At 43.3% G+C, this 17,352-nt stretch overlaps 1 protein-coding gene across 4 annotated transcripts in view; it reads left to right on the top strand.

Moving 5' to 3' along the window:
- OSBPL1A (oxysterol binding protein like 1A) overlaps positions 1-17,352 on the top strand; it is a 253,225-nt gene that overhangs the window by 10,268 nt on the left and 225,605 nt on the right. For 3 of the 4 annotated variants that reach the window (XM_068237280.1, XM_068237278.1, XM_068237279.1), the window contains 7 exons: positions 552-637; positions 3,971-4,045; positions 6,129-6,240; positions 9,825-9,910; positions 11,461-11,605; positions 17,040-17,107; positions 17,191-17,235. In XM_068237280.1, the coding sequence (XP_068093381.1) occupies positions 552-637; positions 3,971-4,045; positions 6,129-6,240; positions 9,825-9,910; positions 11,461-11,605; positions 17,040-17,107; positions 17,191-17,235 (617 nt within the window). Of the gene's footprint in view, positions 1-551; positions 638-3,970; positions 4,046-6,128; positions 6,241-9,824; positions 9,911-11,460; positions 11,606-17,039; positions 17,108-17,190; positions 17,236-17,352 lie in introns of those variants that run through there. The other variant, XM_068237281.1, reaches the window with a different exon arrangement.

The following is a 17,352-nucleotide window of genomic DNA, read 5'->3' as shown; positions in this document are numbered from 1 at the left end:
TCTTAAATAAAGAAGCGTGGGAGGTTGGTGGGGTTTAGGGTGTCTCCTAAGTGGTGTAATATTCACCTGCTCCAGTGCTGTGTTGGGTCTCCTATATTCTTCCTGGAAGCCACACGCATTATCCTGCATACCTCTGGCTCCGAATGCATGTCATGTGGTCAGAAGCTGGAAGTGCCACTGATGCAGATATATTACACTGCTATGTGGGGAGAAGGTAGCGGGGGAAAGGTGTGTGTGTGTGTGTGTGTGTGTTTTACCAGCCACACAGGGAGTTGGATCCGAGGAGGGGGCCCCATGGTAATTTTGCAGGGGTCCCATGGGTTATTGCTGCACCCAGGCTCAAACTGGCAAATGAAACACTGTCATCTCCTGGATGGGAAGGCAGTGTACTGTCATTCTTTACTGCTGACAATAATGGACATTGGAAGCTCTTGATAGCCACATACAATGGCAAGGGGGGCTGCATACAGCCCGCGGGTCTTGTGTCTGACACCTGTGGTTTACATATATTTTTGCTTACATTATTACTAAACTTAACCATTTAATTCCAGGTAAAAGAAAATCTAATTTGGGATGGGCTCCTCTTCATCTTGCATGTTACTTTGGACACAGAGAAGTGGTAGAAGACTTACTAAAGGTAAAGTTACAAATGACACAATCGAAGCTGATACTGCACATATTGTGACACAACTAGTGACCTTAGCCCATTTTAAAAACGGGCTCTAGGTCTGTCATCGCTGCCACATGATTGGAGGAAGCTTACGGAGGTGGAGAGGGAAAGGGCACAGGCGGGGAGCTGCGCTATACAGGAGGCGGGGAGCGATGGGTGAATGACAGGCAGAGGTAAATAACAGGCTAGCTACAATCTGCATTTTGCTAGTTTGGCGCATTTTTTTTTTTTTTAATTGGGGAAGCTGAACCCGGGGGTAGGGGGGAGGCTGGAGGAATGCCGGAAGGACACAGAGGCTGGTCATTGTATACAGAAAGTGCCTCTGTGTCCTAATGATTTACCAAACCCCCTCGGGTTCTCTTTAAATAAATGCAGGGGTGCACATTCATGGATTTTGCAATTCAGTGGGTAGTCTTGTTAAAGATAAGGGGCTCTTCTTCCCCCCCCCCCCCCCCCCCTCTGGTGCAAGGTAGTGGTGAGGATGAAACAAAATGAGGGGGCTCTAGGTGGTATTCAATAAAGATGTTTTTGCTGTATGGAGTATGGAAGCCCAGGCATGTCCACTCCTGCAACACATGTACTTAACCTTTGTCACACTTCTCAGCTGCCCTAACATGCCCACTCTCAATCCCCTGTTAACATCATCCACCTGCCTCTGCACTAGTACTAAGGCCAAGTTGGAGTCACATGGGGCTAGGGAGGATAATAGTCCAGACTGGTTGAACCCAGCCCATTTCAGCCCCCCCCCCCCTTTTTATTTATTTATTTATTTTTTTGTAGCCACAAATCCTGTCTATATTGATCACATGACCAGAGGCTGCTATTAAGTTGGATTTCAGTCTCCAATGGTGTGGCTGCTCCTGGTGTCTACCTTACATCATTCCCACTGTTCAGACTGGAATGGTTGCTGGCACAGTCTGAATCCCTCTGAGAAGATTGCAGCCTGAAGCACAGACAGTCTGAGGTGCAGGTAGTAGGCTTCTTACAGGGAATTTTACAAGTGACTTATTAAGTATTGACTTATCAAGGAGCTTCTACGTCAACATAAACAAGCTTGGCAACTGTATGCTTAGCACAAGCAACTTCTTGCTTGGCAAGAAATCTGTTCAAGTTTGTCTAAGCATTTTTGCTTTCTTCACTTCACCACTAAGGGTTTTTTCCCCTTATAGACCTGAGCAGTTTTCACCTTTCAGCGCTCCTCCCTTTTATTGGCCAATAGCTTTATCACTACATAAAGATCTATATCTTGTTTTTTTCGCCACCAGTTATGCTTTCTTTGGGTGGTACATTTTGGTAAGAATCTTACTATTTGGCCACTAGACACACACCACACACACACCACACACACCACACACACCACACACCACACACACCACACACACACACACCACACACACACACACACCACACACACACACACACACACACACCACACACACACCACACACACCACACACACCACACACACCACACACACACCACACACACCACACACACCACACACACCACACACACCACACACCACACACACACCACACACACACCACACACACACCACACACACACCACACACACACACACACACACACACACACACACCACACACACACCACACACACACCACACACACACCACACACACACCACACACACACACCACACACACACACCACACACACACACCACACACACACACCACACACACACACCACACACACACACACACTTTATTCCAGTACACAGGAAATAGTGTGTGTATGCTTTCCCTTTCATTTTATCATTAATCACAGGTACTTTGATCAGTGAATAAGAACAGTGTTTCCCATACACTGATCAGTGTACTAATGGGTGGTGATGAGAACGCACGCACACAGCGGTGATTGCGGAAAGGTGTGTGTGTATCTATATATCTAGTACTTTGAAAAAAACAGAATGCAATAATTTGCAAATCATGTAAGCCCTATATTTATTTGAAAATAGTAGTCCTGACAAAAACAATTTTTAAAAACAATAATATTTCTTAGTTTTTATATTGGCTATTTTGAACTTGATGGCAACACATTTTTAAAATGTTGGGACAGAGGCATATTTATCTTGTGGACCAAAAGGAAAACTAGTCTGCACTTGTTGGTGTTTGGTTCCATTTGGGAACTCATGACCAGTTGCTGTCATTTTGAAATTGAAACTTTACATAATTCTTGCCTAATATAGGACTTCAGCTGTTCAAAAAGTTTACAAACTGTCTTATCATATTTTTAGTTTCATAACACACCAGATGTTTGCAGTTCGTGACCATTTTGGCCTACGAGCATACTGCGAGTCATACTGTGGTAATGCATATGGGATGAAGTTTGCAACAGTTTGTTGTAAAGTAAGCAAGGTCGTGGGCTAAAAAAAAAAAGTGTGTTTGTGTGTATATATGATCAACCACATCGGCCTTGAGATTTCCCAGCTTGCTCGATCGCTACATTCAATTTCAGCCCAGCATGCTTGTTGTGACACCAATTTTCAACCAATTTGTTAAAATGATCGAATAGGATGGTCCATCAGGCTGTAAAATCGCTAGATGTATGGCCAGCTTTAGAGTGTTTTTGTCTGGACAGTAGCCCTGTCACCAGGGCAGTGAATGAGGAAGGTCTTTCTAATGTGTACACAGTGACAGTACCTTGGTACACAGTTTTAGTGTGACCGTGAAGGGATAGAATTGTGTTCATTTCAGATAGATTTCCTCTGCAGGTGTCACCTTCATAAAAGGTTAGAATTCTTAGGGCTCTTTCACACTAGAGGCTGCGGTAGAAAAGGCCGAAACTCAGCCTTTTGCTTAACGCCAATACATAGCGTTTTCAAAGAGCGTTCTACAGCTCATATGAAAACGTCCCCCCTTTTTTATTTTTTTTTTTTTTTTCTTCTATAAAAATAAGTGAACAAGTCAGCTGTAAAACGCTTTTGAAAAGGCTGAAGTTGGCGTTTTCCATTGACTATCATTGAAACGCCAACAGCCAACTTCGGCTGTAAACAGCCCTGAAAAAGCTCCTGGGAGCGCTGAAACGCAACGCTCCAAAACGCCGAGTTAGATGTGAAAGGTAAAATGAAAGTCTATGGACTTTCATTTTACCTTGGAAAACGCCAACTTCGGCTGTGGCGTTAAAACGCCGAAAAAGTCCTCTGGTGTGAAACGGCCCTTAGGGGAAGCAAGACGCCATTAAAACGTAATGGATAATAATTCAAATATGTTCAGAATTAGCGTTCCCTTAGATTTATCATTTGCATCCCTGACTTTACAATTCCATTTCTTTCACAGGCAGGAGCTCATGTCAATGTCCTGAATGATATGGGGGACACGCCTCTACACCGTGCTGCCTTTACTGGACGTAAGGTGAAAGCATGCTTTCTTATCCTAACAGTGCACTCCTTGCTAACCTGCGGGCAAGAAAGAAATGTACTGACTTCTTATGACTACAGCAAGGCTGTTGTATAGCACTGCATGGCTGTTTATGTGTGTATAATTATGCTTAGTTCCAGTCTTGGCCATGCCACTGTCTGCATGGATTTTGTATGTTCTTCCTGTTCTTTTGCATGTGCTTCCTTCAGGCATTCTGTTATTTTTTTTTTTTATTTTTTTTTTGTAGTATTCTACAATCAAACTGATAAGTGGTTTACCCCCCAAATTGGGGTTTGACTGTTAGGCCTCTTTCAGTTGGGAGGCTGACCTGCACACTTGTTGTGCAGATTAGCATCCAATCTGCAACCTACAAGTGCCATTCTGGTGCATTCAGCTGCCTGTATAAAAGAGCCTTTAGGGACAATAGACTATGGCAGGGACTATACTGTGAGTTCCTCTGCAGTGTTAGTAACATGACTATATATATTCTGTGGAAGAGGTCTGCATAATATAAATGCACTAGCCATTAGGCACTAGGTTTTGACTCCTGCAGCCCACTCCCTTTCTACCATATTGTGCATGCACAGTACGACAGCACACATGGAAACCTGGACGCAGATACCACAGAATTAATTAGGTAGAATAATAGGGGGGAAAAGCACACACATGATACACACTTAATGTATTTTTTATTTTTATTTTTTTATATAGACTATAAGACTCACTTTTTCTCCCCGAAAAGTGGGGGTAAAAAAGTCACTGCATCTTATAGTCCAAATGCAGGGAGGTCCTGACTTGTGAATGCCTGCCTGACCCTCCGACCTGCTGCAATGTCCCTGTACTGTGCCCATGTAGAGGAGGACACAGGGACACAAAGGGGCATAGAGGACACAATGGAGACACAAAAGAGCATAGAGGAGGACAGAGGCGGGCAGGTGAGGACACCAGGGGGACAGAGGAGGACACAGGGAGACACGAGGTACAAAGGGGGCATAATCCACAAGATGCCCCTTCACCATGGATGCACCAGGTTTAGTATATATGTTTTCCCCTGGTTTTTGTCCTCTAAACCTAGGTGTGTCTTAAAGAGGAACTCCAGCCTAAACAAACATACTGTCATTAAGTTTCATTAGTTATGTTAATTAAAATAGATAGGTAATATAATCTCGTACCCACACTGTTTTAAAAGAACAGGCAAATGTTTGATTTCATGATGGCAGCCATCTTTTTGGTTGAAAGGAGGTGACAGGGAGCATGAGACACAGTTCCAACTGTCCTGTGTGCTGATCACCCCTCCCAGTTGCTAGGCAACGTGAATAACAACATAGGAAATCCCATCATGCTCTGCACAGCATCAGTTGATGGGTGGAGCTTAGTTACAAATACAGCTAAAAATGATGCTTTGGTAAGAAAAACAAAGTTCTGATGCTGTGAAACTGTTACAGAAACACCAAGCCTGTTCAGTTCTGCTGAGTAGATTTTTAGTCCGGAGGTTCACTTTAAAGAGACACTGAAGCAAACAAAAATATGATATAGTGAATTGGTTGTGTACTATGAATAATTACTAGAAGATTAGCAACAAAGAAAATATTCTCATATTTTTATGTTCAGGTATATAGTGTTTTTTCTAACATTGCATCATTCTATAATATGTGCAGATTACACAACACTCAGCATTCAAAATGAGTCTTTCAAAGCAGTCTGTGAAGTAATGACCTCTTCTCTAGCAGAGAAAAAGTAAACAGTTTACTTACAGTTGAGATAATAAAAGTCAGATAACAGCCCTCTCCACGACTAAGTTAGTCGGAGAGCTTAATAGCTTTTTTGCATAGAGATAACTGGAGTTTCTCAACTCTTCCTGTACTGGAAACAATTAGACTGATGTATCTGATCTTAATGTTTTATTTCTTAGCTGTACTACACATACAAATCATAATATCATCATTTTTTTTTTCACTTCAGTGTCTCTTTAAGGGGGGTTAGGCAGCCGGTCCTGAAAGGGTTAAGATGCCTAATTTGTTTCTTTTTTGTGTGTGGTTGTTTTTGTTTTTTATTATTACTTGTTTTGCTTGAATAGGAAATAGTGATATTATTATTGGAGTCCAATTCAGACACTACAATCATAAATGGAGGAGGACAAACAGCTGCAGATGTAGCACAAGACAAGGAAGTTAAAGCCATGTTAGAAGGTGACTTTTTTTTAATCTGGTTTGTTACACATTAGCATGTGGTACATATGAAATCGGATATAGAGTGCTATGTTAGTCCTTGCCACAAGATGGCACATGGGCTGTGTGTTTGTGTTTCACACATACCCTGATGCCTATCTGTACCAGCTACATCAGCTATTTGCCCATGGAGAACATATATGGAAGGGAAAATATTGGCCTTAATAAATGTTTTTAAATGTCTCGTAAAAGACTTTTTTTGTGCAATCACTATTTGTGCGGTGTCGCAGCATTTTTGGAAATCAGGGAGCAGGGCTTGAAGTCGCACCAGGAAATAGCACTTTGTAAACCATTTTCATGCTCTCCCATTGACTATACCTAAGCACGCTTGCACAAAAACTACAGCAAACCGTGTGATTGCGCTTAGGTAAGAATCACAATGAATGCAATCCCTGTGGTAGCAATAAGGCACCGCTACTACTTTATCACGGTGTATTCCTAACACCGTAAATTCACATGTATTCTGTTGCAACAGTGCGCCCAGTGGAAGTGGCCTCTAAGTTTGTATTTTTTGCTGCTTGTCTGAGTTTCATTTTTAGAACAGGAATGCCAGAGATGTTTTAACCAATCCCAACAGCAAACAAAGCGCATTCTACTAATAGCTATCAGGATAAGTGAATATAAACAGTACATAAAGGCACTTTTTTCAGGAGCTAAACGTGCCGTGCGTCTTTCTCTCTTTCTCTCTCTCTCGCGTTCGCGTCCCGCAGGCGAACGTTTGCGGAAGTTCGGTTTCGCCCCATAATGCACAATGGAGGGTCAACTTTGACCCTCTACATCAGTCAGCAGGCCCAGTGTAGCCAATTAGGCTACACTAGCCCCTGGAGCCCCACCCCCCTTATATAAGGCAGGCAGCGGCGGCCATTACGGTCACTCGTGTGCCTGCATTCGTGAGAGTAGGGCGAGCTGCTGCAGACTGTCTCTCATAGGGAACGATTAGTTAGGCTTAGCTTGTTCCTGGCTGCATACCTGTTCTGTTCAGTGAGCCCACCATAACTGTTCTGTTCAGTGAGCCCACTGCATACCTGTTCAGTGAACCCACCACTGCATACCTGTTCAGTGAACCCACCACTGCATACCTGTTCAGTGAACCCACCACTGCATACCTGTTCAGTGAACCCACCACTGCATACCTGTTCAGTGAACCCACCACTGCATACCTGTTGTGTTCAGTGAACCCGCCACTGCATACCTGTTGTGTTCAGTGAACCCGCCACTGCATACCTGTTCAGTGAACCCGCCACTGCATACCTGTTCAGTGAACCCACCACTGCATACCTGTTCAGTGAACCCACCACTGCATACCTGTTCAGTGAACCCACCACTGCATACCTGTTCAGTGAACCCACCACTGCATACCTGTTGTGTTCAGTGAACCCGCCACTGCATACCTGTTGTGTTCAGTGAACCCGCCACTGCATACCTGTTCAGTGAACCTGCCACTGCATACCTGTTCAGTGAACCTGCCACTGCATACCTGTTCAGTGAACCTGCCACTGCATACCTGTTCAGTGAACCTGCCACTGCATACCTGTTCAGTGAACCTGCCACTGCATACCTGTTCAGTGAACCCGCCACTGCATACCTGTTCAGTGAACCCGCCACTGCATACCTGTTCAGTGAACCCACCACTGCATACCTGTTCAGTGAACCCACCACTGCATACCTGTTCAGTGAACCCACCACTGCATACCTGTTCTGTTCAGTGAACCCACCACTGCATACCTGTTCTGTGAACCCACCACTGCATACCTGTTCTGTTCAGTGAACCCACCACTGCATACCTGTTCAGTGAACCCACCACTGCATACCTGTTGTGTTCAGTGAACCTGCCACTGCATACCTGTTCAGTGAACCTGCCACTGCATACCTGTTCAGTGAACCCGCCACTGCATACCTGTTCAGTGAACCCGCCACTGCATACCTGTTCAGTGAACCCGCCACTGCATACCTGTTCAGTGAACCCGCCACTGCATACCTGTTCAGTGAACCCGCCACTGCATACCTGTTCAGTGAACCCGCCACTGCATACCTGTTCAGTGAACCCGCCACTGCATACCTGTTCAGTGAACCCGCCACTGCATACCTGTTCAGTGAACCCGCCACTGCATACCTGTTCAGTGAACCCGCCACTGCATACCTGTTCAGTGAACCCGCCACTGCATACCTGTTCAGTGAACCCGCCACTGCATACCTGTTCAGTGAACCCGCCACTGCATACCTGTTCAGTGAACCCGCCACTGCATACCTGTTCAGTGAACCCGCCACTGCATACCTGTTCAGTGAACCCGCCACTGCATACCTGTTCAGTGAACCCGCCACTGCATACCTGTTCAGTGAACCCGCCACTGCATACCTGTTCAGTGAACCCGCCACTGCATACCTGTTCAGTGAACCCGCCACTGCATACCTGTTCAGTGAACCCGCCACTGCATACCTGTTCAGTGAACCCGCCACTGCATACCTGTTCAGTGAACCCGCCACTGCATACCTGTTGTGTTCAGTGAACCCGCCACTGCATACCTGTTCAGTGAACCCGCCACTGCATACCTGTTCAGTGAACCCGCCACTGCATACCTGTTCAGTGAACCCGCCACTGCATACCTGTTCAGTGAACCCGCCACTGCATACCTGTTCAGTTCAGTGAACCCGCCACTGCATACCTGTTCTCGCCATGGTGTGCACCAGTCCAGCACGGTCGTCACTACACAAACAGCTGTTTGCGGTGCGTTACACGGTGAGTTTGGTGTGTCAGTGTGAAGCAGTACCTTAATTACACTACCTGATTGATGTATACACATGCAAGATGTTTTAAAGCACTTTAGGCCTGTCATTTAGCATTCAAGACAAGACAAGACAAGACAAATAACATTTATATTGCGCTTTTCTCCTTGCGGACTCAAAGCGCCAGAGCAGCAGCCACTAGGGCGCGCTCTATTGGCAGTAGCAGTGTAAGGGAGACTTGCCAAAGGTCTCCTACTGAATTAGTGCTGGCTTACTGAACAGGCAGAGCCGAGATTCGAACCCTGGTCTCCTGTGTCAATGTGATTTCTGCCCTTAAACCGCTGCTTTGCGTCAAATCCAGATTTTTCCCGGGGACTTTTGGCGTGTATCCCACTCCGCCATGCCCCCCTCCAGGTGTTAGACCCCTTGAAACATCTTTTCCATCACTTTTGTGGCCAGCAGAATTTTTTTTTCCAAAGTTCGCCTCCCCATTGAAGTCTATTGCGGTTCGTGAACTTTTCCGCGAACCGAACGTTCCGCGGAAGTTCGCGAACCTAAAATCGGAGGTTCGGCCCAACTCTATAGAGAAGTAGCTGTATTCCCATACGCTGTACTGGGACACTACATCTGTAGTGTATAGGGGATATGAAGAGATCCAGTGTTTGGGGAAAAAAATACTTATTGTAGCTGTTTGGAAAGCATGTTCTGTCATTTTAACTGCATCATATCTTTAAATATATATATATTTTTTTTTCTTTACAAAAATTAAGTTTCTGTAATACTTGGTTTATAATAATCTTAGTAAACCATTATGTAATCAGCTGCACAGCGGACACAGGAAAGAAAGCTGGAGGACGTGCTTCTGGCTGCTGCAAGGGAAGGGGACATTGCAGCACTCACTGATCTGGTAAGCTGATACAGCTGCTAGTTGTTTCATGTTTTGTCCAACATAATTACTTATATACACTCTAAGTAAGAATGAACAAAAAAAAAATCTATATATCCCCTGAGGATATCTTAAAATGAAGAAAAAAACACCCACACAACTGCTTGTTGTTTATGAACACTTCTACTCAATAGCAGCCTGCACACTTTTGTTAGCTTGCCGTGTAGCCCACGTATTGCTGCCCATTTCTGTATGGAAGTTGCATTTTCCTGTGAGCGAGCATCAGGTCTGATAAGTGCTTTTTACTTTCTTGTTCCTGCCTATCTCCAAGAAGCAGGAGGGGAACTTACAGGGACAAGATGGATAATACAGAGCAATGATCAGACCTGATTTGCAAGTCATGAGAGTAAAGCTTTCACACAGAGATGCAGATATAATAGAGCCTAGTGCACAGTGTATACAGGGGCAGTTTCTAGGCTAAATTGCTCCCAGGTCAAGTGGCGCTGGAGACAGAGCAGCCCTGTGGCACGTGATCTTTGCATGGAGCCTGGAAGGTGAGTAAAAGACAGCTACTGCTGCCCATAAATTCCTCCAGTGGAGAGGGGGAGCACGGAGGGAGGAGTCAGGCTCCCTTCCCCACGGGTGAGTCCCTGTGTGCCTGCTGCCCGCCCTCACTGCACCTTGGGCAGACATCAACCTTGCTGGACCCTAGTAAAGGGGCTGGTGTATACATTAAACAGTCCACTTGCTGTAAAGGGGAAGTCGTTGTAGCAGTTACACACACACACACACACACACACACACACACACACACACACACACACACACACACACACACACACACACACACACACACACACACACACACACACACACCTCCATGAGATACCTACTTTAAAGGTGTGTGTGTGTGACCCCATCTGATACCCTGCCCCTTTCTTACAGCACATCTAAAATGAAGGGAATATGAAGTCTGACCTTTATTTCTATTAAAATACTGTAATGCAAATTGTCTGGCTGTCTTGCTAATCCTCTGCCTCAAATACTTTTCCCATAGACCCTAAACAAGCATGCAGATCAGGTGGTCTGACTAAAGTCTGCCTGGATTAGCCTCATGCTTGCTTCGGGTGTTTGGTGCAGACACTACTGCAGCCAAATAGGGGATGTGAGAAGAAACCAGAGTGCCCAGAGGAGCCCCAAACAAACATGGATTAGATCCTGAGACACTCCAGTTCTGAGGAAAGCAGGACTGGTGCGTTCATAGGGGGCAAACTAGGTAATTGCCCAGTGCCTCTGAGCCAGCTGACAGTCTAACACCCCCCCCCCCCCCCCAGTCTTCTCCCCAAGTCAATAGTGGTCTCTACTAGGGCCAAACTCTCTTGTACAGCCGGGAACCCTCATTGCTATATAGGGAGTATGTAAGTACTTTTAATAGGAAAAACAAAAGGAATGTTCTGTTTCAGCTTTGTTTTTATTTTATTATTATTATTATTATTATTATTATTATTATTATTATTTTATTTTTTATTTATGGAAGAACATCGCGTTTTACTTTTTATATTTTTTTTTAGTTAAACAGAGCGAGACCACCTGACATTAACTGCACTGACCAGCTGGGCAACACCCCACTGCATTGTGCTGCATACCGGGGCATGAAACCATGTGTCTTAAAACTTCTCAAAACTGGAGCAGATGTCAATATCAAGAATCAAAATGGTATGTCTTCCCTATAGACACATGTTAAATAGGACCAAATGTGTTCATGCTTCTGCAGGATGCTGGTTTCTAATTTTGTCAATCTTCTGTATGTGAGTCTAATTGCATCATATGGGTAAATAATAATAGGAGTGTTTATGAGAATATGAGTTATGGAGGAAAGGCCAAAACCAGAAGAGGTTACCAAGTGCCTGTGGTATAGTATGCCTAAATTATGGAAATTGTGGAATAGGTGTGATAAAAGGGTATCGCAAGCCCAGGTCTGCACAGAGATGTTTCTAGTTGCTGGGGGAGTAGGACTCAGCATGTGGTGGCTTTTAAATTATTATTTTTTTTTTTATTAAACTAACAAGTGAAGTTACAAAACCATTTGCTGCATTGTAAATATTTTCTAGTGAAATAGAAATGCGTATCCACATGCTATTCTTGTCTCCCCTACTGTAATTGATCTATAATTAAATGGCCAACACAAATTATGGAGTAGGGATGGTAAGGGTGATGCAAATAATTCCAGGAATCTGGAAAAAAAATTCTATTTGCAAAGCTTTGCAGTTTGAAAATTTACCAATCAAAACAATCAATTCAATCTTGGTGGAATTTGATCCATTTTCAAGCTGCATAAGTTTGCATACAAAGTTTGCATAATCATGCATCATCTTGGAATTATTTGCATCTTACTGACCATGTTAACGAGGCCTAAATGATCGTTCTGTAATGGGCTCAAATGGGTCTTCACTTGGCACCTCTAATTACTCACAATATATTTCATCAAACTTATCTCGATTATGGACTATGAGCATGGACCAGTGACTTCTTCCTATTCTACAGTATATTGTCCCATGTAAATGTGAAACCTTCAGGGTCAGAGCTTATCTATGTAGTAAGAGTTTTCAGAGTCAAATACATTCTATAAGTTGGGTTAATTTCTGCCTTGCATGCAGTGAGAATGGAATTCCACTTCAGTGTACACCTTTAAGATGCCATCAGTGGGTGCTGTGGCATAATGGTGTCTGGGGGAACAAAGGGGCCCATCTAGTGCTGCACTGGGGTAAGGAGCAGGCACTCTTCACCTCTTTATACTGCTTTATTTGGAGGTAGTTTTGCACTATAGAGAAGTCTTATGTAAATTTTGCCCAGGGCCTCATGTTGGCTAGAACCAGTCCTGATTTATAAAAGAACATAAAGTTCACTTTCGTATGAAATTATTAGCAAGAAATTATTAGCATGAAATTTACATTTAGCACTGCAATCTGCTCAATTCTACTACTTACATAATGGGCTTGAAATTAACCAAGCACCCTTTTTAGCTCCCAGGACCTCTCAATAGCACATTACAAAATGCATGCCACAATTTTTAGCTCATAAAAAAAAAATCAATTTTACCTCTTCCCCCCCCCCCCCCCCCCCTTTTTTTTAACACTTAAAAGTTTAGCAGATGTATAACTGCCCGACCAAAGACATTACAGGCAGATAAGGACTGATGTAATTATTTTATTGTACACATTAGCAGAGAACAAACATAAGCTTTCATCAGCGGTGGGGTGGAGAGTAGACAAGTAGCTAGTCCACTGCGCTCAAATCTGCAAAAACTATCCAGCACAGTTCACGTGCAAATCCACAAGAGTGCTGCTCCTTTCTTACTTTTGGGAAGTAAGTAGTAGTAAGTAAGTAGTTGCACTGTAGAAAACAGAAAAAGGGAAAGGGGACAAGGAGCGCTCTCTAGTGCATTAAAGTTTTTAATGTATCTCTTCTCAAAGCAGTTAGAATAAAACGTACAATGTTTCAATAAAATCAACGCGTGCCGCTAAGAATAGAAATATTGTGAAGAAAAATTGGCATATAATATTGCAGGACCCATGGCTAAAAGGCGAACTGTCCAATAACCCAGAAGTAATTTTTAAAAAATCTAGATGTATAAAAAACAAATTAGCTCGTAGTAATATTGGTAGTCGTCAACAAGTAACCATGGCCCCTTCCAATCTACCTTCTTTCCGCAATTGGTGGGAAACTTCAAATGCAATAAAAAGTTATGTAGGTGTTGTGAATTTATCCGTCATCGCACCTCAGAAATCCTTGATAGTAATGGGGACACAGTAAAGGTGAATGAGTTTATTAATTGTGGTTCCTCTTTTTTAGTGTATTTATTATCTTGCGGGTGCCCTGGTAAGTTTTATGTTGGCAGAACCACCAGGCCTTTGCGCCAGAGATTGGGGGAACATAGGAGAAAAATAGAAGCTGGATGTATAAAGCATACTGTCCCCAGACACTTTCAGGAGGTACATGAAGGAAAGGTAGAGAGCTTGAGAGTCATGGGTTTAGAGGTGATTTCAAACAAATTCAATAAAGCTTCAAAAAGCTTTGTGAAAGAGAGTCCTACTGGATCTTTAAGTTCAACTCCCTGACCCCTGTAGGATTAAACGAAGGATTGGAGGTTGCGACATACATCTAGTTTGAGGATTCTTTACGACACGGGGTCCATATGGGTTTTCCCTCCCTCGGCCCAATTCTTGTCCCTGTCTTTTCCCCTCTGATTCACCTGGTTTCCTTCTCCTTTTCCTTTTCTCCCCAGGTTCCTTCCCCCCCTTTACCGTGCCATTCCCCATCACGGAGAATAACCCCCTTGACTTTGAGGGGCCCGCTGGTGTCCAGCTGCGGATCTTCGGGGTTCCACACACACGCATATATATACATATGAAAGCCCAGCCCTGGTGGGGTAATTAACCATGGGACTAGGCTTGGACTAGTGGAGGTTATGATGATCCTCCTGTTTACTTGACCATAGTCCTGCAGCTTAGGAAGGGTGCTATGCTATTTTATGGCGTGTGACCTTAGAAAGGGTGTAAGGTTTTTCTGTTTATGAGTATGTGAACTGTGAGCAATGATTCGGGGACCCCTTTTAATATTAAACTAGTTGTGTTTCTGACACCCCCTAAGAACCTGCATTAATTAAGCGCCTAATTGCCCTTTCTTGTCCCTTGGTCCTTGTCCCATATAGTGATTATCTTCAAATATATTTTAACGTGTGCATATAAACATGCATAATGCATTAATTTCCCATGTTTGGACCCATAACTTTTTACATATATATCTACCTTTGCAATTCATTTTTATATTTTTTAGATATATATTTTTTTATACACTTTTTTTTTATATATATTTTTTATTTTTAATTATTTGTAGCTAGGCGGTTTTGTGCCCCATCACTGTCTTGTATCAGAGTGGCTTGTAAAACCGCTCTGATGCGGCTAGGTCACCGCTAAATAAGGTCTTTGGTAGACCGTTCGGGTCACAGTTCGAGTAAAGGGATCTGTTTTCGGTTGCTCAGCAACCTGACTGACCCCTTGGAGTTGTCCTTCCTGCTTCCTTTTTGATCCAGCGCGGCCGCCGTATTATAGATGCGACCGTTGCTGGGAGACGGGACGTCTTTTTATACGCGTCCCCTGCGTCGTTGCGTCATCTGACGAAGGCGTGGTACGCCGAAATGCGTCATGACGCAATAGACGCAGGGCAGCTGCCGAGACCCCACCGATCGTCCTGTTCCCGTTGGCGCTGGAATTCTGACAGGTTCCCCGCACTATTGGCCGCAGTGAGGAGACGCGCAGAGCGGTGTAACCTTGGATGAAACGGTGAAGTACACCATAGAGTGATATGCGTTGATTTTATTGAAACATTGTACGTTTTATTCTAACTGGGGTGGAGAGTAGACCTGAACGATTTTAGGAAAAAATTGAATTGAGCGATTTCTGTCTGAAATTGCGATTTCGATTCGATGCACGGTTTCCTTCCAATCAAGTTTTGTTCCTCCTCTTTGCCTAGTTGTTCCCGCCTCTGTCTCTCTTTGTGCCCCATTTGCCTCTTTATGCCTCCTCTGGGTCTCTCTCTTGCCCCCTTTGTGTCTCTGTACCCGCTCTTTATCTCTGTGTCTCTCTCTGTGCTTCCTCTGTCCCCCAAGCTGCATCAGTTCTGGACATAGCTTCTAATGCACGGAATACTTCCTGTATGTCATGTGACATACAGGAACCAGGAGTTTTGCCAAGCACACTTTATCAAACTTCCCCCATGTGAAAATGACGTGATCGCGATAATTGCCGCTTTGACGATTCCAAAATTGTGATCTTGGTGATCACGATTTCGATTTTAAATTCGATTTATCTTTCAGGCCTAGTGGAGAGATTGGACACTATGCTTCAAAGAGTTTAGAGAAGCCACAGATGCTATCTTAACACTTTCCCCTGGAGAAATAATGGGCAGCTAGAAGGGGAGGGGGGCAACATGGCAGCTCCTATAGCTATTAGAAACCAGGACAAACTGTAGAAAGAAAGTGTGGCGCCTGGTTCTGTATCTTTAGAACTAGGTAGTATCTAATTATTATTGATCAGGGCCCCATTTTAAGACCTTTTTAAGCACAACAGTAGAAGTTCACAAACCTTTTTAAGGTCACATATAGGTTGTGGAGAAACTGAGAAGAGAATTTAGAGTGATTAGATTGCAGAATCACAAGTTTGGCATTAGTTGTTCTGAACACAAGATTAGCATGAACTAGAGAATTTCACAGATCACAGTGCTTAATATACATAAGTAATGCTGGGATTGAAACTCACAAGCTTTGATTATATAAACTGTTAAAGATATTAATTTAGCTTGAATAGCCTTTCTTAGCTCATGACCTTTTCAGTCTTAGTTATTCCAGTCACACAGGGACTAATTTACTAATATTCTAGACGGATGCAGATCATTGGAGAATGTAAGTGATTTTTCAAATTTTTGCCCTGGTAGTGTTAAACTTTTCCCACAGGAGATGTTTTTACACCTTATCAGGGAAATATTTTTTCAGATACCAGCAAGCAAGAAAGTACTCAAATTTCATAATCTAAAAAGTTTCACATGCCTTTTCTTAACGATCTTCAAATAACAACAGATACTGTAAGAAGTGATCTCTGTGACGTTGGCTCTCCTGCAATCGGCACAAATAAAAAATTCCATCAGGTTTGGTTAGTGCTACTATTGTGACCATTTGTGCCGCAAAAATAAAGATTTGTGCTATTTTTGTTTTGAAGATGATAGCAGCGGACTGATGGGAACCCCAGTAATGTACTTCCTGTATAGCAGGGAGTACATAACTAACTGGGGTGGGCCTATGCATATGACCTTGTCAGCACACTCTGCCACAGGGTCATATGCAGCTTTGTGTGTGATCCCATGGCAGGCTCCCCTGCCGTGGGATGATCGCACCACACAAGTATGAAGACCACGTAGTAAGGAGCACAATAAGATATCCTCACTATGCAGCCCCTGAGTATACAAAGATTTAATTCCTTTTTCTATTTTGGTAGAATGTTAGTAATCATGCCTATAATTTCTTAACAGCAAAACGGATATTATCCTTATTTATAAATCAAGGTATGTCATTGATGAATTCTATTCATTATTCCAGACCAAAAGCCAGTAGACCTAACCCAGCATATAGAAATAAAGCAAGTCTTACAAGTCAGAGCCGGAAAGGTGAGCAATGAGAATGTACATTTGTCTGCCCAGTATCAATTCATCTTAAAAGATGCACCTTCTAACTGATCACGTATTTTCAGAACATAGGGAAAAACCTCCGGAGATTTGAAGGTCCATTATGCAAGGTAATTTTGATTTTGATTTTTCTCACTCAAATTTGCTTTACCAAGAATTAGTCATTCCTTACATTGTTGTGTATTTTTCAAACCAAGTCCTTTATTTACTTCTTCACAAAATTACTT

The sequence above is a fragment of the Hyperolius riggenbachi genome, chromosome 5 (genome assembly GCF_040937935.1).
Source record: "Hyperolius riggenbachi isolate aHypRig1 chromosome 5, aHypRig1.pri, whole genome shotgun sequence".
NCBI classification, from domain to species: domain Eukaryota; kingdom Metazoa; phylum Chordata; class Amphibia; order Anura; family Hyperoliidae; genus Hyperolius; species Hyperolius riggenbachi.
The sequence above is the reverse complement of the archived record's forward strand: the minus strand, read 5'-3'. Positions and strand labels throughout refer to the sequence as shown.